At 41.0% G+C, this 24,840-nt stretch overlaps 1 protein-coding gene across 4 annotated transcripts in view; it reads left to right on the plus strand.

The window, feature by feature from the left end:
• Positions 1-24,840, plus strand: part of BANP (BTG3 associated nuclear protein) — a 166,929-nt gene that overhangs the window by 133,356 nt on the left and 8,733 nt on the right. For 3 of the 4 annotated variants that reach the window (XM_060276033.1, XM_060276034.1, XM_035118178.2), the window contains one exon: positions 17,975-18,121. In XM_060276033.1, the coding sequence (XP_060132016.1) occupies positions 17,975-18,121 (147 nt within the window). Of the gene's footprint in view, positions 1-17,974; positions 18,122-24,840 lie in introns of those variants that run through there. The other variant, XM_035118181.2, reaches the window with a different exon arrangement.

Consider the following 24,840-nt stretch of genomic DNA (forward strand, 5'->3'; position numbering starts at 1 on the left):
AGCAGCCTTACTAATGACACAGCTGACTGGAGGGCAAGAGCTAGAGAGAGCTTTCATAAACTGCGAATTTCCTAGAGAGTTATATATTTGATTACTACCATACACAATTCCTACAGCCGTTTATTATGTGCTTGCCCTAACAACCCTGTGAGGTGGATCACTATTATTCCTTACCAGCTGTCAACTAAGAATATTAGTTGATTAATTATCTACTCCTAGACTGCTGAGCAAACTAAATGTGCATGAAACAACACTTCGGTATAGGCACCTTTTGAGATACGGAAGGATTGTGAAATGATTTACCATTTAATAATTATTTATTTGAAAGAAAAGCTCTCCAATGATACTGTATTCTTCAGTCCCTATTATGTAACACAATAATATGATCTCAAACCTATAAAGATTAAATATCTGACCTATCAATTAATATTTGCTCACTGAGTTATAAATTAAGTTTTAATCTGATGGATGAAACAGTTTGAGACTGCAGCTGGGTCTCCTATTATTCTCCTATACAGATTAGGAGCTGAGGCCGAGAGATCTGATGTGACAATCAGGCCTGCCAGTTCCAAATCAACCTCTCTCTTTCCTCTGGGTCATGCAAGCTCCCATTTTTTCGTATCCTCTGGCTGGTGTACAATGCAGTGCCAGATTTTAAGAGATGCTTCACCTAAAGCCAGTTTGGAGCACAATTTGAAGGGGAGCCATCAACTGAGTACCCCTCTACATTATTATTTTTTTAAAAAAATAGTTATTAAATTCCTATAAAACTTCACAACAATGATTTCTGAGCACTTTACAGTACAGGACTGAACAATAACACACACACACACACACACACACACACAGCATCTGATAAAATAGTTTTATCCCAAGATGAGAATTAACTCTGCTCTCTCTCTCATCAATTTCTATGGAAGGAGCTTGGTGGTAGATTATGCCACTGTTAGTTTCCTTTGGAAAACTTAGAAAATTGCTATGCTGTAATAACCAGTCAAAATAGGTTGTTCTTCCTCTCCTTCAGGATAGGCTAGTGATTCACTACTGTGATCAGCTGTCAATTCTGCGTGCAAGTACTGCAAATAAGAGCTGGATTTTGAGCAGGTCACATAGTGTAAGGTCATGTAGCATGAAATTTGGAGATCTCTTTCCATGGATGCCATGATTTATAGCAAGACATAACCAGATGAAGAATTTCTCCACAGAAAGGCTTGGGACACTGGGAACAGATTTGTTTCTGGGAATTCTGTCATTATTTGGAAGGGAAGGGAAATATAGTTGGAATGATACCTAAATGTCTCTTCTGTGCATTAACTGCAAACGTATGGCTAGAATCTTCCTATCTTATCTACCCAGAGGTTTTTTTTATAGCCCTCTTAAGTCAGCACAACTACTAGAGTGGGACAAGTAGTCCAGCACGGGTGAAAGCATGAAGACCTTCATCATTCCTTAGCTTGGAAACAGAAATGGATTGTGGTTTTTCCACACAGCTGTACCATGTTCTCACTGTTTTTCAGTCCCAAGGCAGTTGCAGAAACTATATGATAGCTGCAAATCTAATTGGATTGTAATCTGTACAAAAACCAGATTTTATCCACTCCAAAAGGGCTCCTCCCCCATTCAAAAAACTTAATCTATTTTAAGGAGTTCAGCAATACAGGTACTGGCTGTATAGGTCTACATTGAAAGGTTACATTTAGGAGATTACATGAAATTGTCTTTTGAGTTTACAGATCTACATTAGAGTACATTTAAACTGCAGCTGGAAAGGGGAGTATAGTTCTATAGTTCTAAAGTTTTGTGTGTTTCTTAATATGGCTCTTGGTTTCTTCTTATTTTAAAGCTTATGGATTTTAAGAGGTAAACGGGGAGATGGTGAAGCCCCAAACCCTGGATTTTGTGTATGTAAAATGAAAGAAGGGTTGCAACCTCTGTAGCATTACGTAATTAGTTTCTCAGACTTTTAACATGCTCAAGTTGCAACCTGTCAGTGTTGATTGCTGGCCATTTGTTTTCCCTGCAAATAGAGTAAAACTTTCTGGCTGGCAAAAGACAATTTTGTTCAGCAAGCAGGGGACAATTGGTACTACATGCTTGTGTTTTATTCCTTTATAATATAAGGCCTTTTGTTTTCTAATTGTGAGAAAACTAGTTTTCTCAAAGTCTTATTTTTGTGGGCAAAAGAAAAGATACCTTTCTGCATCTTCAAAGCTCCGTTTCTGCATTTTATGCTTTTATACAAAAGTAGCATTTCTCATTAGTAAATATTAGTTGGTTAGTTCATCTAATTACAAGTGTTGCTTGAACCCAAATTAGTGCTTCTTGCCTTTATTTTTTGGTTCCATGCTAGTTTTATATTCTCCCAGTTGGGTATTCAACTGAGTTACAGAACTGGCAGTATATTGGGGAAAGCCAGATGTGTACACTAAGAAAACAACAGTTTTGGGTCCAGAACTTTCATAGAATCTGCTTCAGATTCACACCCCATATTGCTCTCTCTGCTTCCCATAAAGAAACTGGGAGACATTCAAAAAACTTTTCTTTAAAAGACAATCATCTGCCGATTGGAAAACTTACCATGCATGCTGGATGCTATTCGGATAAGGCATCAGAGAGGACTTTGGCTGGCCCAGTGGGTCAGGTGATAGCAAAATATATTTTTGTATTGTGAGGGGGCTGTCTCAAGGTCAGCCACAGGCCAGGAATAGCTGACTGGGACTGTCATTTGGGCCAGTGCAAAGCCCTACAGCAAAGCAAGGTGGAGTTGTACACTTTTCAACACTTGTGATGGGCCACAAAGGAACTAGAGATGCTGGCGGGTCTGCTGCAGCTGCACATAAAGAGTATAACAAGTTGCCTTTAGCAAAGTCCTGGTCTATTCAGCCCAATTACTTGGCAGCAGACCTCTTCCGGACTCGCTTGGAGATTTGTTTTGTTCAGTTTTGATAACTGAGCACCCTTCAATACAACTTAAGCTATGTGAAATATTCTTTCACATAGGGACTAGCAAAGGCTAGTGGCTGATGCAAATAAATATTAATATTTATATTCCACAGAGGAATGCTCATTTCATAAGCTTCTGGGAAGTCTTTTTGTAAGTAAACTCTTTTATTAATGCACAAATATCTTTACATCCATATCTGAGCTTCATGTCTAATTTATAATATATTCACTTCAGCTCAGATAAAGGTATACTATCCTGGTTTTGCCTACAAAGGTCCGTATAGTTAAAGCTATGGTTTTCCCAGTAGTGATGTATGGAAGTGAGAGCTGGACCATAAAGAAGGCTGATCGCCGAAGAATTGATGCTTTTAAATTATGGTGCTGGAGGAGACTCTTGAGAGTCCCATGGACTGCAAGAAGATCAAACCTATCCATTCTTAGGGAAATCAGCCCTGAGTGCTCACTGGAAGGACAGATCCTGAAGCTGAGGCTCCAATACTTTGGCCACCTCATGAGAAGAGAAGAATCCTTGGAAAAGACCTTGATGTTGGGAAAGATGGAGGGCACTAGGAGAAGGGGACGACAGAGGACGAGATGGTTGGACAGTGTTCTCGAAGCTACGAACATGAGTTTGACCAAACTGCGGGAGGCAGTGCAAGACAGGAGTGCCTGGCATGCTATGGTCCATGGGGTCACGAAAAGTCGGACACGACTAAACAACTAAACAACAACAACAAATCCTGGTTTTCACCAACTGTTAATAACTGCTGTGCGCATGAAACATTTTTTGTAAGTAACACCACTGAGTGGGCACCCCTCAGTAGCAACTAAGTAATTAGGAATAAAGTTCAAGAGAGAGAGCACATGGCTCTGAGATAACACATTGTCACAGCCAGGATTATCCTGCTGTTTATGATATTGATACTTTTGTTCATTAGTGACAGCAGGATAAAAACGTTATATAAACCGTTGATCAAGCTTACATTTCAAGGATAGTTGCCATGTTGGGACTTGAAGTCCAGAATAGTTTGGAAAATAGCCTAGCATTAATAAGTTTTGGGTTTGTCTAGGATCCAACATGTGACAGCCCAATACCAGGAATCCACCTGAACTGTTTTTGGATCCAATTTGTCTCATGCAATCAACCCATTGAACTCTAAAATCCTGACTAGAATAAAGAAATTTCCACTTGATTTTCCCAGTGGGAAGTTTAACTGAATCCCAATTCACTTTTTAAAGGAGTTATATAGTGTTAACATGTCAGATTATTGGCATTAAATTAAATAACCTTGATTGGGGAAGAGGGAGATAATGTCTGCAACTACAGAGCCTTGCATAAATGGAAAGCCATCATCTGTGTAACCTTAACATTTAGAACAAGACATAGCCAAACAATACAATAGCCTTCTAGGATTCATTCTCTCCTTAAGGCTTTAAAATAAGAAATAATATGTTTGGATCATTAGGCTGGTGTGAAAGACACATCCATTCATCCTTCGCCAGGGGATAATAAACATTTGTCCAGCCTTTGCTGTGATGAAAGAGAAAGCAGATGTGTGGTGCATTTATGGCAGGCTCTTCCCTGCTCTGTGCTGTGAAAGAGTTGGATGAAAATAATGGGGTTTGCCTATTTAGGGGTCTAAAATATGAGCCTCAAGCTGGCATTCCAAAGAGAAAGCACTTTCCCCCTGTAAAGCAGATATTATATCAATAGTCAAATTGAGTTTCAGTAAAGACTATCCTTCTGAAGGGACAAAAAAATTCCTGCTGCTCCTTCCTTTAACTAGGTATCTGATCAGTTGAATCAATTGATTAGAAAGCCATTAAAGTGGGCAAGAACTGCTCATGCCAGGCACCATGTTAGAAAAAGCATTCTTGCTGCACACAAGGGAATGTATTTTTATTTATTTATTTATTTATTTATTTATTATGGGTGATTCTTAATTTTTCTGCTATTTCAGTGTTTACTCCATTCTTTTGGGATCACTACAGGATTGTATTTTAATATTTTGTTGGAAGTCGCCCAGAGTGGCTGGGGAAACCCAGCCAGATGGGCGGGGTATAAATAATAAATTACTACTACTACTACTACTACTACTACTACTACTACTACTATTATGGTGGATGCATTTAAAAACAAACCAAAGTAAGTTTTTTGTTTTATTTTAGTCATATGCATATTTAATCAGTCCATGGATGAACTGAAATTCCTTCAAGTAATGAGAATATTTATTTAAGCATCACCCCTTCTTAGGACAAAGGGCCACTGGGAGGCTGCACCCCTTCTCTCCCAGGAAGAAATCATGACACTGGGCCCAATCGGCTGGCCAGAGAAGAAGCAGCATCTAGGAACTTGCTGTGCCCCCCCCCCCTCCCAAACCTGGCAGAAAGAATACTTGGCTCCAGTTGCTAGTTGCCCTAGGGCTGAAGAAGCAGTTGTAAGGGAACCACTGCTGCCATGCATTTGCCTTGCAAAAAGAAAAAATAATGGCACTGAATGGGAACACAAAAACAGTAGCAATAGAAGTTCAGTTTCGCCCAGATTGCATATAAATCCTTGCAGCTTACCACTGTCTTGGCCTTGAAGGGCTGATCTTCCTTCTTCTTTTCTCTTCCACTCCTCTTCCCTTGTGTGTTTTATCTTTCTAGTGTGTAAGCCTGATGGCAGGGTCCATGTCACTCTCTTTTCATTGAGGTGAAGGACTTTGGGAGACTGAATACTGGGATAAAAATATAGTAAATAGTAACAACTAAAATTCCTTCTCAAGGCCTGCCTAGAACCTTTCTTAATGAACTTTATGAGGCTGATAGCACTGAATGCACACCTGCCATCATTGCCCGCTATGATTTTATTAAGATGGATGTTTCTTCATCTTAGACATATTGCCCTATAAATCTTAGAAAACATGCAGAGAGAGAGAATGGGTGAAGAACTTTTCTCTGAGAGCGAAGTTCTGAGCTGGATTTGGCATCTAGACACTAGATGAGAACACACTTTCAACCAAAATGAAAATTAACTGATTTTTAAAGGCACAATAGTATAAATCCACTTCATTATTTCCATCATTGCAAAGGGGATGTGATTGGCAGCAATCATGCCCTGCACTTTTTGTTGGCACCACTCTGTCCTCCTTCCCTCCTTCTTGGCTGGCTAGGTGAGCAAGTGGTGTCGGGGTGCTTATTGGCTCATGTTGCAAAGCCCCCTGGGCTGCCTCGGATCCTGAACCTGTGCCCAGTGGTCCAACTTTCATGACATCCTTTGTTGGCAAAGAGATGTGAAGCATCTGCCTGTTGGTTTAATTAAAGCAACTTCTGTGTGCTTTTCATTATTTTTCTAATTGCTGGTTCTCTTCTCATACAGTAACCAGAGTGGCAAATGTGCATATTTTGTGAAGTGCTGGGGCCTTTTTGGCTCTTCCTTGTGACCAGTACAAAGGGCACTTTAGTTTCTGATTTCAGATCCAAGTTGGGCCAGTTTGCATAATTGCTCAGGTAAAGCTCAGGAGATGCTGCATGTATTTCCTTCTCTTGAACTTGCAAGGGAAACACAGCTGTCCTGTGCTTTTGCTCACATGAGATTTGAACCACTGTCAGCTCTTCCTTCAAATTTCTACCAGCTTTGTGCTGCTCTGTAACATGCTGTTGGAACAATGTTTTGTTACCCTGACAACAAAAGCCATATTTTATATGCTGTTTTGCTTGTAATTCTCTTTTGAAAACTCCTCCTGCCAGTTATGATGTAAATTAAAACATTTGTAAAGTTTACTTACTTTTACTACTTGTTTCTGCTTTTTTCCCCTAGTGGAATTTGGCATAGCCCTAATGTTTTGAATGTAAACCAAAGGGCTACTTTAGTTTTTCTAAGACTAGGATACTGTGCCCAAGTAATGCTAGTGAACTTTGGAAGATCAGCACAGCATTGCAGTGTAAAATTATTAGTGGATTCCAAGTACCTTCAACAAACTACAGTTACTATAATTCCTTGGCAGGAGCAATGGTAATTACCTAGTTAAAAGTGAGTTTATTTTGACGCGATTTTAATGATAAATATGGACAGAACACAAACATGATTTGATTTGCTTGCTTTCGAGATTGACAAAAGGCAGCACTGAACCAGATTCACATTCAGTGGTTAGATGGCAAACAAATAATGAAGTTCATTCCACAAGAATTTTCACCACCTTGCCATTGTCATCTTACTACTTGCTTGTCTGAACACAAGGCACACTATTCTTGCCAGCTGACTTTTCCTGGCTCCCTCAGTTCCAGCTTGTAGCTATAAGATAACGGATAGAAAGGTAAAGGTACCCCTGACCATTAGGTCCAGTCGCAGACGACTCTGGGGTTGTGGTGCTCATCTCGCTCTATAGGCCGAGGGAGCCAGTGTACAGCTTCTGGGTTATGTGGCCAGCATGACTAAACCGCTTCTGGCGAACCACAGCAGCGCACGGAAATGCCGTTTACCTTCCCGCCAGAGCAGTACCTATTTATCTACTTGCACTTTGACGTGCTTTCGAACTGCTAGGTTGGCACGAGCAGGGACCGAGCAACAGGAGCTCACCCTGTTGTGGGGATTCGAACCGCCGACCTTCTGATCGGCAAGCCCTAGGCTCTGTGGTTTAGACAACAGATAGCTAGTCTTTTTCTTGAGCAACCTTAGGACCACATCTGAACTATGTGGGCTCCCAAACCATGCTGAAACTTTCTTAAGAAATATTAACTTACCTAAATCCACCTAGTGAGCTTTGTAGGCTGGTAAGGATTTAAACCAAGATCCCAAACAAGAAATCCCAGTAAAAGACTCGGGTCTACTACCCTATTCTAGTTCACTACTGAGCTATGAAGTTGCAAGTTGTAACCTTTTACTGTTCATGTCTAGGTAACCAGCAGTTCCTGGTTGAAAGCCAAAGACCCCTGGCTGTGAATGTTTTCCCCTATCCATTCTTTTCATCAGAGTGTATAATCAGTTTTTGCTGATAAGATGCTGCACAAAAATTGGTTAGGATGTTATTTCCTCTTGAACTTTGTGCAGACTTTGGCAGACACCCATATTTCTTGCCTTTAAGCCCTTTAACTGAGCTCTTGCACTCTGATGAAACTAATTCTGTAAGGAATTTCTCAAGGGGCAAATCAGACATGACTTAGACCCCTTGTTCACATTTATTGGTCTAGAAGGCACTTTTGTGTAAATTTATACAAAGGGAATAAGTCCTCCTTGACCTTGAAGTATATTTGGCAATCATTTTCCACTTTGGCTACATCATGTTGCAACCGGATGTTTCCCACTAGCCAGCCAGTTTGGCAAGTCACTACTTATTAGTCACTGCAGAGCCCTTATTGGGGAGAAGTGGGGGAAGCAATTGGGCCATTGCCATTTAGCTTGGTACTTACCCTTCTGTTGTATTTCCAACAGCTAAGTGCTGATTACACTTCCCTGATCTTGGTTTATTCACTTCCATGAGAAGTCAGTTTCTTTAGCAAGGCTTTATTGTAGGTTTGTACAACTCCACCCCACAAAGTTAACAATTCGTAGACAAACATTTAAGCTGTCTTCTGTATGTTTCTCAGAACAGAGACTAATTATAGATCTGGCTCAGGTTGTACTTCAAAAGGAAAGGTTCAAGGGATATTTGTGCATGGGTTTTTTATTTTTATTTTTAAACAGCCTCAGATTTTTGGCTGCTTTTGTTAGAAGCCTTTGGCCAGTCAATATATCAGCTCACTTTCAAACACTGTAGTTTGGCTCATTTTTGGTAATGGTCTGAGAGTTCAGTAAAAGAGCCTCTTGGGGCAAGAAGTAGTCCATTAAACATCTGTTACTGTTGGTGTATGAGCAAGTCTGCCAGTCTACTGAAGCCAGTTTATGCAAAGTCTTCCTTAACTGCTTAAGCCAACTTGAGCCTGAACTATGACCAGCCAATTAGCTTTTGGCAGTGGCTCCAAAGAAAACAACTTAACAGAAGAAGTAGAGGCTTTGCAACGCACATTCTCCAGGATCCACAATGGCTTGTAGCTTTTTGTATTGATGTAGAATTTGCCTTCACTGACCAGGAAAGCTTTTCTCCTTGTGGCCTCATTCTCCACTTCCAGCCCATGTGGAATGTTTACTGTAATAAGGGATACCCCATAGTGAATCTACGTAAAACGGCACTTGATCTTCACATGCAATGCTAATCATTGCGGGTTCAGTTCAGTTTGGCAGGTGAAGAGTAGTTCCCAATGGGATTGTTTGCTTTTGTTATTAGGTGCCAAGTATTCTGCTAGAACTTTGACATTCAAAATTAAATAATCTTCCTATAAGTATAAACCAGAACAATTTTGGAAAAGGAATTATATTAGCTCTGGGGTAATGGTCTTTGACAGCACTGTAGTACAGAGCCCACACATGCTCACATTTTTAAAAGGCATAATAAGGTCTGTAACAGTGTGTAAAATTCTCAAATTCCAAATTTTGGAATATAGAGTCTATCTTTATAAAACAACACAGAGAGGAGGAGTTTTTCTTGGAATATTTCACATTCTAAAACACAGCATTACGGTAAATGTTCTTTGTATGCCTAGTCAAACAAGCACCTCATATTTTCCCATTCTTGACCTTAAATATAGGAACGGCAATAAATGTGTTACCTTTAAAGAAGAAAAGAAAAAGAAAGTCAGAGGTATTGGACATTTAGGACAAGAATTGATTTTCAAAATGAAATACCTGTAACATAATCCAGAAATTTGTCTTTGCTCTAAATCCTCACCAGAATCACACACAGTAAGAGCTTCTGAACAAATTATCCAGTTGCATAATTGGAGAAAATAAAACTTTCTTGAAACTGTGATGCATAATTGTGTGTGTGTGTGTGTGTGTGTGTGTGTGTGTGTAAAATCCCAACTTTCCTGGTGATGAATCTGACGCTGCTAGCATAACTTGGATTCAGATCTCTTCCCCCTAGAATAGCCTCTGTAATGGTTTACAGACAAGGGACCTAGATGAGGTAACTTTTCCTCCAGCAACAAGATACCGTAATATCCTGAAATTGCGTTCCCACTTTAATCAATGATTCATTAGAAAGCGTGCCTTTGTATGAATGCCAGTTTTCAAATCTGATTTCCACCATGAAGTGTTTGCTTTGTCTTATTGTTTGGTGCATCATAATTGCTTGTTGTCTTTTCTTTTTAACTGTTGTGGGGCCCTGATGATTCCTGGTTAAACAGTGTGTGTGTGTGTGTGTGTGTGTGTGTGTGTGTGTGTGTGTGAGAGAGAGAGAGAGAGAGAGAGAGAGAGAGAGAGATGGACCCTGTCCTAAACTGCCTGTGATGAGGTGGGAAATGTGCTTCTATCCTTTATTTAGCACATCTCCCTTGCTTAGACTCCACTGTGCAAAATTAACCATTTTTACTTGGAAGTAGTTCTCATTGTATTCCTCAAACAAGTGTGCACAACATTGCTACCTTGGTGTAGCATCTTGCCATATTCTCCAGTATTTTCTCTTCCAGGAGCAATGCATTATTTCTAAAGTTTACATTTTAAGGGTAATTCTGCTTTCTAGTAAAATTGCAAAAGGGTGCAAAGCTGAGCATGTTATCTGGATAGGGGGTGGCTACATGCAGCTCAATTTACCCTTCAGATTTATAGGTTATAAAGAAAAACTGCCCCCAACTGTGAGCAAAGGTGGTCTCTGTCTAAAAACCCATTAACAGTATCATTTTTAAAAGACCCTACTATGTTATTATGTACTAGCAAATACACATTATTGGTGGTGTCTATGTACAGAAAGGACTGGTGCACTACAGTGCCTTCCTCTTTGGAATCCCTTTAAAAAATGTCAGGGATGAAGGGAAAGTCTTGTACTCTCACTGCAGCAAGGTCCCAAGAACAGTGCTATCCTCCACAGGATTGAATGGGAACCATTACTAATATGGGTGAAAGTAAAAGGAGCACATCACTGTGAAAACCAAACCAATTTTATGTCCTTGAAGTCTCCAAGCCACATTGAAATTATTTCTTTCTTTATTGCATTTATATCCCACCTTTTTCTCAAATGAGTGCAAGGTACCACAGATGGCACCCACCCTGTGGAACACCCTCCCACCAGATGTCAAAGATAAAAACAACTACCAGACTTTTAGAAGACATCTGAAGGCAGCCCTGTTTAGGGAAGCTTTAATGTTTAATAGATTATTATATTTTAATATCCTTCTGGAAGCCGCCCAGAGTGGCTGGGGAAACCCAGACAGATGGACGGGGTATAAATAATAAATTATTATTATTATATTATTATTATATACCCCTCCTCATATAATCCCAGTGACAAACCTGTGAAGTTTGTTGGCTGGGGGGGGATGACTGGCCCCAAATCACCCAGTGAGCTTCATGGGAGGATTTGAACCCTGGTCTCTCAGGTCCTAGTCCAGCACTCTGTCCACTACATCACACTGACCTTTGGTGGACAGCTGGGAACTGTTATAGATAAAGAGCAAATCAGAGAAGTTTGCATTTTAACACAAAAACACAAGAAACACAGAATCCAAGTTTGTAACATCATCACCTTAGAGGTGGATTTAAACATGAAAGTTACATTCTCTGCATTGGAATCCATTGATAGCACAGCCTGTCAGTTGATGTGCCATTGCAGCTTTGAAACCCTTTCAGCTGAGCCAATAGTTCACAGATTGGTTTTTAATTACTGTGATTATTCTTGTTCCTCAAGAGCCCAGGATTCCCTGCAAGCTATTTGTCTTTGCTTTTGGTTCTTATGCCACGGCTGCTGCTCCTGCTGCTGAACATACATTGCATTTTTTGGCTTGCTGGTGTTCTCCAAACAGGCCTGGGGAACATCCATTGGTTGCTCTTTTATGGCCTTTGCATATAGGTTTGCCCTAACAACTAGGCATAATATGCAGAAGAGAAGGGAAATGTTTTGGTACATGGGGCAGGAGGCCTTAATGTAATGATTTGTTTGTTTAAAGATGCATGTCTTCCATCCATTTTGTATATCATGTTTGAAGCATTAGAATACATATTCTGTCCAGCTAACTGACCCCATGGGCTGCTTTCAAGAAGCACAAAGCCAAACATGGTTTTAAAGAGCTGCCGTTGCTCTTTGGCTCCATGGTAGGCTCTTGCTGGCTCTGCATCCTAGCAGTGGTGGGGAAAAAGGTCCGCCGAGTATCTAGATTTCCAGCATATATTTTCTGGGTCATAGAAACAGTATGAAATGAGTATGATATGCTTGTATGGTGGTATCAGTGCTATTTTTTGACCTGCCAGAATTCACCATGAATTCTTGTCCTCTTATAATGGCAATGGCATTCCTGTAAGTTCTGGCTGAAAAAAAGCCCTGGGTGGTATGTTGTTATTCATAAAGTAGCAAATCCAAAAAGATGCCGGCTGTTGGATCTCAGCAGAGCACAAAGGCAAGTCCTGGGCTTGTTGGTAGCCCATTAGAGTTGGCAGCTCCTGCCCCTAAAATGGTTTCTGTTCCTTTTCAGAGCTCCAGAGTCTTCATGCTAGGACAGTAAGAGAACAACTCTTATTTTAAGGCTTCACATGGTTCCGTTGTAATATAATAAGCCATGGCATGCCAGTTATTGTCTATCTCATGTCAGTCATGTTTGCCCCAAATTGGCATTTCACATTAGTTTTGTACAGGGCTATTTTTCTAGAAAAAAATCTTGACAGATTTAGAGCCTATGCAGAATTAGGTTGATGATAGCACACTTTAAACTACTTAACCATCACTTTGGTGACAGGTATTTGCTTGTAAATATTAGTCCAAATTTTAGTACAGTACATCCAAACTTAAATATATGTAAGAGCTACTTCCCACATTAGTTAGAAAGGCAAGGATCCTCTCTTGGTGAGGCTCATCCTTGTGAAAATGTGAGATCAGATGGGTTAACAGGTATGTTTCTTTTGGAAAAATGCAGAAGCACCTCAAATACTCTTTGGAAATAATGGATCCATTCTAGAACATATATTTTTCTCTCCTGTTTTCTTGCTCAGCTGCTTCTAATTCCTTGCAATTTCTCCAGGAGAAGGAACTTTAGTCCTGAAATTATATTGGAGGTCAATCAGAGCAGGCTTTACAAGATCCAAAGGTCTACCTGCAGCCCTGAATTTCTTCAGCCATAGCAGACATCCAGACTTTTAAAGGGTTGCTTTGCAGTCCACAAAAGCTGGTCCATGACACCATATTTCTTCTGTCCCCTCCCTGCACTTAAAAAAAAGTTCATGCAGAAATTCTTGAAGCTGTTATTTGCATTGTTGAATATTTCAATTATGAATGGTTTATAAATAGCTGTACACAAAATAATTAGAATCTTATGTGTAAAAGGAACAATTTCTTTTATTGCACCATAATCTAGGAGACAGGAATGGATAATGAGAATATAAAATGAGAGCAGTCCTGTTGTGCATTGCTGAGTTCCTCATTTTAAAAAAAGGAAACAAATTTGAGATTTGCACAACCTAATTAAAAACAACAACACACCACTCAAAGCAGCAGTAACAAAAAATGTATACCCAATATAGCTTTGGCTGCGGAGAGGCTGAAGAACTTGTCCTTTTGAGAGAAACTTAAAGTTTAAAATGAACATATATATGGTGGCTCCCTGAAGAATAATTGTGAGCAATAAATATTAATGAACCAAATATGTGACCTGAGCAGTTACTAGGGTTTGGAAGCATTGCCTTCAGAGAGAACTAGGGAGGCAGGGGAAAGAAGAAGGAAAATGTATTACCTTTTAATACTTTTTTCCTGGTCTGATAGTTAAATGCTAATTGGGAGCTATTCATTGCAGATGGAAACTATTTTTAAATGGAATGAAGGGTGGGGGCAGAGAAAGATGTTCATTCTGGCTCAGGCCACCCCCCCCTAATTTTTCTATTTCTCTAGAATTCATAATGCAACTACCTTCATAGTGTCATTGTGGTGAGAATGTGCAAAAAGTCAGGAGTTGAGGGGATTTGATCCACCCCTCAGAATAATTGACATTGGGTTGTATCTAATGCTGGTCCTATTCAGAACAGACTAATTGAAATTGATGAACGTGACCAACTGAAGTCCCATAATTCCAGTGGACTGATAGTCAAATATAGCTGGATACAACCCATTGTGCAGCAGTTGTCCATGCTCCAACAATATGTGGAATATGCAGAAGAGGGATGGAGAACCTTACCTTTCTTAATAGAATCCAGCATGTTCTAAATGACTGTAGGGGAATGGCTGTAGTTCTGTGGTGGAATGCATTCTTTGCATAAAAGAGGTTCCAGGTTCAATCTCCAGGCTGGGAAATATTCTTGTATCAATCTCAAAGAGCCGCTGCCATTTAGTGTAGTTTGGCGTGGGAGACCTGTGGCCTTCCATATGTTGTTGGACTGCAACAACAAAAGTAAATGGAAAGCAAAATAATCCCCCCCCCCCCCGAAAGTCACAGCATATATCTTCTTTGACCTTCTAAAACGGATTTTCTCTCTCTTCAAAGCTGGGCCTAAGTGTAACTCCTTTCCTGGTCCTAAGCTTGGGGCAGGGCAGGGGAGAGAGGAGCATCTTCACAGCGTTTTCTCCCTCCCCACTTTCCCATTTGTCTATATAAGTATCTTGTTAAACTGGAAGGGCATTTCTATTTTCTTTGGTTTTACTGACCATCTTATATTACGTATTTTGTATCAGTGTGAAAGGATGTCTATGAAGCCCTCTGGAATTGCAAAAGAAAGTTCAGCCTTGGGGCAAGCTGTTTGTTTAGGGTTTTTCATAGAAGGGTTCCTTTTGTATTTTAAGGTCAGCAGCAGGTAAGGAATACAGAACTGAACTGGTGGTCTAGAGATCCTATGAACGGCCGGACAAAGGCAGTATTCTTGCTCAAGAACCACTTGCCAAAGTTCTCACATAGATCTCCTGGCTTTTTTGCTGTGCAAGAACAAAGGCTTCCTTGCATTTGTAGCCTCAGCATAATTGTGCCACGATTATTAGTATTTATCTGTTATCCTTTCCTGTCTCCTTTAAATGTTTTTGGAAACTTCTGAGCAGGAATGTATTTCTTTTAAAAAGCTCATAAACTTCCATAGGCAAGTACAGTGGGCGCTCCCTCTTCAGTTCCCATTCTCATACTGTGCACTCCTCCATCAAGATCTAGAGTCCCTTTCCAAAGACAGAGAAAATCTGCTTTCCCCATTGAAACTAAACAGGGCAAGACTTTGCAAGCAAGTAGCATCTTGCGCCCACTTGAGCTTCTGCATCTGGCAGAACTATCTAAGTGGTTGCTTGGGGCACCAATGAAGCAAGATCTTATTTTCCAGGATTCCTTGCACTGTGATTGGATTTGTTACAGGTAGGTAGCCGTGTTGGTCTGATGTAGTCGAAACAAAATTTTTTTTAAAAAATTGCTTCCAGTAGCACCTTAGAGCAGTGTTTCCCAACCAGTGTGCCTCCAGATGTTTTGGGACTACAACTCCCATAATTCCTGACCACTGGTCTTGCTAGCTAGGGATGATGGGAGTTGTAGTCCCAAAACATCTGGAGGCACACTGGTTGGGAAACACTGCCTTAGAGAACAACTAAGTTTGTCATAGGTATGAGCTTTCGTGTGCATGCACACTTCTTCAGATATTGGATTGTTCACAGCATCCAGCTAGGCCCTGGGAACTTTGGCAACATTGGAAAGGGTCCCAGGGCAAACCTCTCAGGCTGGGCAATGCAGCCACTTGCAATAAATAGTTGCACCAGGGCAACCTGTGTAGACACTCCTGCCATAACCTGGCAGTGTCAGCCTGAAGAAGGATGGGATGAGCACTGAGAATCACACTTTCCCTCTAATCATGCTCATTAATTTGTCAGGGGTGATGCAACAGATCCCTAGTGAATTTTGGCTAACCAGTCTTTTCAGAACTTATTTTCCCATCATGCAAAACAGCAAAACAAAAAACAAAACAAAAAAACAAACTTTGCTGACTTTTTAAGGTGCATTTTAGCTACCACAGCTCTGTAGTTTGAGTCCAAAAATCCCTGAAAGAATTCTTAGTACTGTAACTGTATGAGACCTCATATTTGCAGAAACAGTCTCGCATTATCTGTGAGAAAGGTTGTTCTTTGAAGGTGGCCTGCCAGCATCCAGTACCTATTAAAGAAGCATTTAAAAGATTTAGGGATTCAGCACAGCTGTGTTAATATTTTATTCCTTGTAAAAGCACATCTCTAAATATTCCCTGAAGTCCTGATGAGAATGGGGGATGTTTGAATTTGTTTCTTTGTAGAGCTTGGTGGTTATTTGCATTGTCTTCTGAAGACAGTGTGGTTGGTGGGGGTAGTGGTGCTTTTGGACTATACGGTAGGTCCTCTTTGTCATTTGATAACATAAAGGAGATCCTGAGCCAACTGGAGAGGAGTGAAATGTACTGAGCTGTGACTAAGTCTGGACTGGCCCACACTTTGGCTCAGCAAATTCAAAAATAATACACTGCAACACTATACTGGCTTCCTTTTCAAATTCTTCTTCGGTAAAAGGACGAGCTAGGGGGGAAAGAAATCTCTCTTTTTTTAACCAGTGTTCTTATCTGTCTCAGTAATAATTCCACAGGCAGGACAGTAGTTTTGAACAGCAGTAAAATAAATTAGATTAGAATCTCTACACTCTGCTTGCTCTCTGGTCCTCTAACTTCATCATAGTCAGATGGCTTAATTAAGAGGCATCTCCTTCCCTTCCCATCTCAGTATGTCTAGAGACTGTTGCTTTGCATGCTCTTTTTAAAATCTCTTAAGAAACAAAGGACTTTAAAAAACAAAACAAAACATAATACATATTATTCGGGGATTTGTGTGGGGGAGGAACCCATCAGTTATTCTCAGCATTCCACTTGTGTCTACAGTTTACTTACAAACAAGTCTGGTATTTCTTACTGTTAGTAAAATATTTAACCAGTTACTTATGACAATTCATACAAATTCACAAAGTGGGAGTACTGTAGCGTTGGAAGCCCTGTAATTAAATGTGTTATTATGACACATGAAAATGATCCATTGCTGTGAAAGAATTGGTCCATCTTCAGAATAATACAAATATTTAAGGAATACATTGACATTAAAAGTTTGCTCTGCCAGCTAAGACACCAGATCCTCTCATCTGTTTTCCTTTTGTGTCACAAACAGAAAATACTGGTATCAATTTGACCCTTTTCGTTGCAAATACCAGGCTAAAAGAAAGGAGGTTCTAGGGGTGGATATCACAATGGTATTTTTCAGAGTTTAGTACATTTGTGTTCTTTCTGCATTTTAAAAAAGCCACAAAAGAAATTGAACCTCTCGAATGCTCTCACTTGGCTAGAGCTTGTCATGCCCACCAGGTGACTGTGGAAGTGGCCCCAGCAAGTTCTGTGGAAGTGCTTATTAAAAGAGCTGTTGAGACCATGAAGATTTAATCTTGAATGCTTCCATGCCTGAAAAAGTATTGCGTGAATGAATGATTCCTCAATTAAAATAGGACTTGAAGAGCACTAATTTTGTTAAATCTGCTATGAATGGTCCTTATGAGAAGCTGGTGAAATTATCAGAGTGGTGATGGAAAATGTGACGTGCTTATTGCCAAGAGCAGGATTTCAACAGTTTGAGGGAAATTGGTTCCCTGTTGTTCCTAAAATATTGCCACCTTACCGGTTGCAAAGAAATGTCTAGCTAGATTTGTATAAATAAAAGATAAAACTGGCACAATTTTAACTCCATTATCTTAACACAATGGACTCCGTTGTTATATTAATGATGAAAATCAGGGTTGTTGTTTTTATCCAATGGAAAATTTTAGACCATAAGGGAGACTAAGCATTAAATGCCTATTGAGCTAGGAAAAAAATATTTTTTCATCAAGTCTTTCAGACAAGGACAATATTTTCCTCTCCTGGGAACTCTTGTAGTCTAACTTAATAGTTACTGACTAAAGGGTTGGTTGAGCTTTTGTGGGGCTTGCATCTGTTCTTGGTCTTCCAGATGTTTCATGATACCTTTGTGATGATGTCTGCTTACAGGATCTCTCTCTATTGGTTTATCTGCAGGTGCTGCCGGGCGCTCGATTGATTGCTGTTGCCTCACCAGCTGATCCTGCAGCTGGTGGCGTTGATGGATCTCCACTCCAAGGGAGTGATATCCAAGTCCAGTATGTCCAGCTGGCGCCTGTGACGGACCACTCAGCTGCTAATCAAGTACGTAGATCTTTTCTCTGTTTGAAAAGGAATGGTGGGCATTTCTCTCCTGCTGGGCCTGTAATTCTCAGTTTTTGTAAAAGTGTTGCCTATAGTAAGTGCAATCTTTTATATTTAATGATAAGTATCTCTCTCCTGCCTCAGTTTCCAGTTTAGTGGATTTCCCCTATAATGGCATCTGGAATCTATGCCTTTGATACCATTTGTATACATTTGTTTACTTTGTTTTTCGGAGCATCAGAGTGGGGGAAAGCCCTGCAGTCTCATCCCTTGTTTCTAAGGTTTTAATCAGGCACATCCCTTATGTTTTTAATCTTGTCTTTACTATCATAACCCTTGCAATTGCACAGTATTTGAATCGGAAGTTGCATTTTGTGCTCAGGATGATTGCTGGTGTTTTTAATAGCTAGAACATAAGAAAAGCCCTGCTGGATCTCAGGCCCATATCGGCGCACATCCTGTTCTCAGGGTGGCCAACCAGGTGCCTATGGGAAGCCCACAAGTTGGATCTTGAATGCACAGAAGTAGATTCACCCCAACACACCCAATCACTAATCACAGGGTGGCTTTAAATCAGGCATCCCCAAACTGTGGCCCTCCAGATGTTTTGGCCTACAACTCCCATGATCCCTAGCTAAGGGGACCAGTGGTCAGGGATGATGGGAATTGTAGTCCAAAACATCTGGAGGGCTGAAGTTTGGGGATGCCTGCTTTAAATTCTTGAGGAATAAGGTTATCAGTAAAAAGGTAATGGTAAAGGACCCCTGACAGTTAAGTCCAGTCGCGAACGACTCTGGGGCTGCGGTGCTCATCTCGCTTTACAGGCCGAGGGAGCCAACGTTTGTCCACAGACAGTTTTTCCGGGTCACGTGGTCAGCATGACTAGGCCGCTTCTGGTGTAACGGAACACCGAAACCAGAGCAGTGCACGGAAACACCGTTTACCTTCCTGCTGTAGCGGTACCTATTTATCTACTTGCATTTTGACATGCTTTCGAACTGCTAGGTTGGCAGGAGGTGGGACCGAGCAACAGGAGCTCACCCTGTTGCGGGGATTCGAACCACCAACCTTCTGATCGGCAAGCCCTAGGCTCTGTGGTTTAGACCACAGCGCCACCCACGTGGCAACTACTGTTGCTATTATGGCTATTTTCTGCCTTCAGTGTTGGAGGTAGTAAGCCTTTGAATATCAGTTCCTAGAAAACACTAGGAGAGTGCTGTTGTGCTGCTTGTGGGCTTCCCATTGGGGCATCTGGTTGGCCAATGTAAGAACAGGATGCTAGACTAGATGGGACTTTGGCCTGCTCCAACAGGGCCCTTTTTATCTTATTATGGTCTTACTGTAGGTAGAAGGAGCACATATGCCTAAATATTTCCACCAGCCCTGAGTGAGGAAGCTCATGAGTTCTATTTAGAATCTGAGGCTCCCTTTCAAAAAAATAAAATAAAAGTATGATGATTATTTAAAGGGTCTCACTTAAGAGTTTTATGTCTTTTCACTCTACCATTCTTGGACCATGAAAGACTGAGCTGTTGATCCAGGAGTTTCCCAAAGTTTCTTAAGCTGAACTTCATTCTTGGCACACATGCCAAGGCTGGCTACTGCTAGTTAAGGGAAGTGTGCCCTAGCATCTTTGGCGCTGTATCTTAATAGTGTCCTTGGAAGTGATGTGCAAATTAAGCCAGGGTTCCAAGTCAAGCTGGTTTTAGGCCAAGTCCCCCAAAGCAAGAGGCAGATCCAGGCAGGCTCAAGAGCTACTTTTTACCCAAGGGTGAGCTGGAGGCAGGTTCAAGAGTGACGGGGGTCAGAGCCAGGAAATCAAGTCAGCCCAAGGTGAGTCACTCCAGGGCTTGGCGGTTCCCAGAGCCAAGAACATTCTGTACTCTTTCCATAGCCAAGTGGGGGAAGCAAACTTTGGCCTCAGAACCAAAAGGATATGACCCCAAACTCTAAATCAGCATGTGTAGGCCTCTAGCTTTTTCTTGGATCGTGATGTGGCCTGAATGAGCTCCCCAGTCCTGGTGCAGATGAAGTGACCAAGGAGAACACAATGACGAGTTATAGTTGCATCTCTTTTACACACTGCCAAGCCATAATACTACTGATACAGTATTGCCGCTTATGGTGCTTCCATTGCTAGAGTTCATATTGTCAGCTTTTCCATTCCCAGCCCCTGTTTTGTAGCTATTTCTAACCTGGCTGCAACCATTGGCTCAGAATAGTGTGTTCCATGATTTAAGTTAGAATGGTACTTGACATGCTTCTACACTTTTCCCCCAGCTTGAGGTGCCTTTCTCTATATAAATTATAGGTCTGCAATAGTTTGCCCCTTTTTTTGCAAGCTAAAGGCCTGATGTTTCAGGGGCCTCCTTTTGGAAGCAACTCCATTAAGGGGCATTAGAGTGGTTTGGAACGTCCAAAAGACAGTTGTCTTGGCACCTCCTTTTTGGATAAAGACAGAGCAGGTAGAGCAACCTGGAGCACGCAAAGCCTTTTTTTTTCATTAGGCAGAATAAAAATGTATAGAATTCTTGGTGAAAGAAGGAGCAGGGTGGCTGGTTGAATGATACAAATATGTATAGACAACTTGGGTGCTTTATACTCTTCATTCCAAAACATTTGACACTATAATCATAGCTAAACATAGGTTTAAAGCCTGAAAAATTGAGAATGCATCTTGCATACAAATATTCAAACTGTTTTGTGGAAACCTGGGATTGCCTGTTGTAAAGATCAGGAATGATAAACCTGCTCCCTCTGAAAGATATATTGCCTACCATTGCCCATTCCCCCCTGTAGCTCCAGGGAGTTTGGGATGTACTTGAGGTTAGGAGTGGGTGAATCTGTCCATTTTGGTTTTTGTCAGTTTCTAATTTTTCCACGCTTAAATTCAATTCTCCACATTTCCACATCAGTTTGTGATATATATATATATATAAAGTCCTCATGACAATTCTTCAGCAAATTTCTAATATCACAATTTTTCCTACTAGACACATATTTAAAGCAGTTTTCCCCAACACAGAACATTTATGTATGTTATTTCCACTAATACATACATTTATATGCACACTTTACCCTAACATGTGCATTTTTGTACATATTGCTTGGCAGGTGAATTGCATTGCAAAATTCAGAGAATGGTGAATTTCAAATTGTCACTTGCTGGTACTGTTTGTTTCCAAGAGTGTGTCTCAAACATAGAACAACCCCTTCTCAAACCCATAATTCTTTATTTCTGGAAGCTGAATGGCACTGTATGGCCCTAGCACTGTTGATAATACTGTACACAGGATGTATGCAGTATTGTAGGCCTAGGAATAGCTAAAGGAGTACAACTAAACACATTTCTCAATGAAGAAGGAATATATGGGCTGGCCAGTTAAAGCTGGTGTGAAGTTCCGATCAGTCCCCACCCACAACTGGCAGTAAACAAAACTACCCTCATTAATAATAAAAAAGTCCCCCTCCTCTCCAATCCCTTCCCGGTCTGAAATAATAATAATAATAATAATAATAATAATAATAATAATAATAATAATTTATACCCCGCCCTCCCCAATCAAAACCGGGCTCAGGGCGGCTAACACCAATAAAATTACAATAAGACATAAAAAAGAAAAGAAAACAATTAATTAAAATACAAATTTAAATACAGTATTAAAATTTAAAATGCAGCCTCATTTTAAGTACTCCATAAATCCAAACCACGAGGGAGGAAAACACAGGGGTCAGACTGAATCCAACCCAAAGGCCAGGCGGAACAGCTCTGTCTTGCAGGCCCTGCGGAAAGATGACAAATCCCGCAGGGCCCTGGTCTCCTGTGAAAAAGCGTTCCACCCAAGTTGGGGCCAATACTGAAAAGGCCCTGGCCCTAGTTGAGGCCAATCTAGCCACCTTATGGCTCGGGATTTCCAGAATATTGTTGTTTGTGGACCTTAAGGTCCTCCGCGGGGCATACCAGGAGAGGCGGTCCCATAGGTAAAATATGCTTTTAGAGATGATTGGGCTGTTGTGGAATATTATATAACCTTTGGTGTTGATGCCTTCTGGGTGGGGAATCACAAGCAACAAGAGGGAAGGCAGTATGAACTCAAGAGTGTCTGCAGGTCATCTGTTATACAACATGTGCCATATCTTGCCAAGCCTCTCTTGTCAGCTGTACAGTTTCAAGTTCAAACTTGTTATGTTGGCAAACCCTTTTCAACATCAGCTTGTCTGCAGAAAAGCCCTGCTCATTGCAGAGAACTCACATCTATATAGCATGCTACTCAGGCCCCCACAGATCATTCTGCATGAACTGAGAGCATATCCTCAACAGTGCTGCAGGGAAAGATCAGTTGTTGAACTTCCCCTATAAAACTATATTTCATTGGGAGTTGGTTTGCCATAAGAATCGGTGTGTTGAGGAGCCCTAGATTCCCTGGAACAAGTGGAACATAGTTCATGTATTCATTTAGTCACCTTAGCTCTGGAACTCCCTTCCAAGGAATATTAGACTGGCCCCAAAAGTAGAAGCAGAAAGGTCTTGAAATACGGTGGCAGAACCCCCCCCCCCAAAACACATGCAACACAGGAGCATGGGTTTCTCAAGAACTTCCCACTTAGCTCATTAATCCTGCTCAGCAGTGGGAGGAGAAGCATTTGCATACGGCAGTGAGTGATTTCACCCACTGAAAATATTTTAATGCTACCATTCTGCAGGATTATAAGAGAAAAAATGTGAGCGTCACCATGAAAGTGTTACTTATTGGGACAATTCCAAATGGATCTCAGATTTTCTGTGTGTGCCAAACCATTGCTGCTAAATATAGCAGCTATGGCAATAGCCCATCCTTTCTCTAAGGCACTAGGACTCCTTCCAAATGTCCCTTAGACATACGGAAGGCAAAAACCTTTACTCTCATCTGAGTTGATGCCCTAGACTGTTGTCTTCACAGCAGGAGAGTCCTGCTTTCTTAAGTTTGCTTTTTGACCTAGAAATTGTTCCACAGACATCTATTGCTGCTGGAGTGATGAAGGGTTCACGCATCATATAATCAGAAGTGTTCTCTTTTAGCAAACTGCCCTTCTGGTTCCTGGCCTCTGAATTTTCCCATAAATTACCTTCCAACCGGGTGAGAGGCATTGCTCTCGACTTTTGCTGCTCAGATTTTGACAGGAATCGGCCGTTTTGAATCCAACGATAAATCTTTACATCTGTCTCCCACACCATTGGCAGCGACAGTGGAATTGCTCTCTTTCAGACACTTTGGGCCATGTTAGCTTTTAATATTGTGGTTAACCACAGAGATTATACCATGCTGAAGATAAACTGAAAGGAATGTTGAAACTTAAATGAAGGAGTGGGGTATGTTAAAATCCAGACAAGGGTAGAAATGGCTTTGCTGGAGCTGGCAGGGCTGTCTCCAGAGCCCACTGATGCAAGTGAGACAAATCAATATGGGCAGCCCATGAAAACAGTTTGATTTCTGAATGAAAAGAGAGGATGTTGAGGGGTTGCTGCTGCAGTAAAACTGATGCAGGAAACGTGCACTGCATTATACCTTCCTTTGGGGAGTTTTTATCCATGGATTTCCTGCTTAGCAATACAGCCACAACCCGAGAAGCACAGGAAAGGGTCATCAAATGCACCCTTTTGGTACAGGCTCAGTTGCTGTGAAGATACATGTTTTTTTGAGTTGCGCAGAATTCTTCACAAGTTAGAAAACGTTGCCAAACTCCAGCACTTGCATGCTTCTACCCCGATGAAAGCTTGCTGACTTACAGTTTGTATCTTTTACTCAGTGTCAACAAAGCTACAGTTAGCACTGTTTAACGTGCTCCACAGCAGTTTTGGTCTCAGCAGGCACCATTTAGCGCTTTCCAGATTCAATACAAAACACAGATATTAATAACCGCCCACCTGAGGACCTGTAGCCCACAAATTAGGTGCTTAGGTGGCTAATGGGTAACATTCTTGTGGTGGAGTATGAACAAGGCAGCTTCAAGCGTGAGCAGATGCCAGCTTGCAACCCATCTCACGTCCAGGCTCTTTGTTTATTTTCACGCGCTGATTAAGTTCTTTCCTTACAGAAGTTCTAATGGTTCCTGACATGTTAAATTACAGCAATAACATTGGGAGTACCACACAAGAATTGTTTTTCCTTCCCTCTGCTGAAATTGGTGCAAGGGCAAAAGGCTTCCACTTTAAAGCCAGCCCTTCGAAAGCCTTTCACATCTGGCTAAATTTTGGATAATTAAGCCTGGGTTTGCAAAGAAGCTGTTTTAGAGAGTTCTTTCTTCCAGGTGTTTGGGTGGCCACTTCAGCTGCAGACAAACTGTTGTTGTGAATGTTCTTATTGGCAACTTAAAAAAATAAAGAATAAAGTGAGCATTACCCAAATGGCCTGTAAAATTGAAGGCCGGGGGGGGGGAGGTGTTGGGAAGTCTGTAACTGGCAGGAGAACAAACAGAAATAGGCAGTAATTCATTTTAATGTGTGTGACCTTAATGGAGAACAAAGTGTTGCCATTTTGAACTTCACAGGCTCTCTCTATTAATAAGCAAATCATTCACCACACAAGGGAGGGAAATCATTAGTTGGACTTTTGTTCACTGGACAGTGAACCCTTTTCAGCTAGGACTCCCCACCCCCATTTCTAGAGATTGCAAAGAGGTGATGGAAAAGTTGGACTATTAAATTTAAAAACAGATAGCCATTATGCATATTATGCATT

Source organism: Zootoca vivipara, chromosome 6 (assembly GCF_963506605.1).
Source record: "Zootoca vivipara chromosome 6, rZooViv1.1, whole genome shotgun sequence".
In the NCBI taxonomy this organism is placed as follows: domain Eukaryota; kingdom Metazoa; phylum Chordata; class Lepidosauria; order Squamata; family Lacertidae; genus Zootoca; species Zootoca vivipara.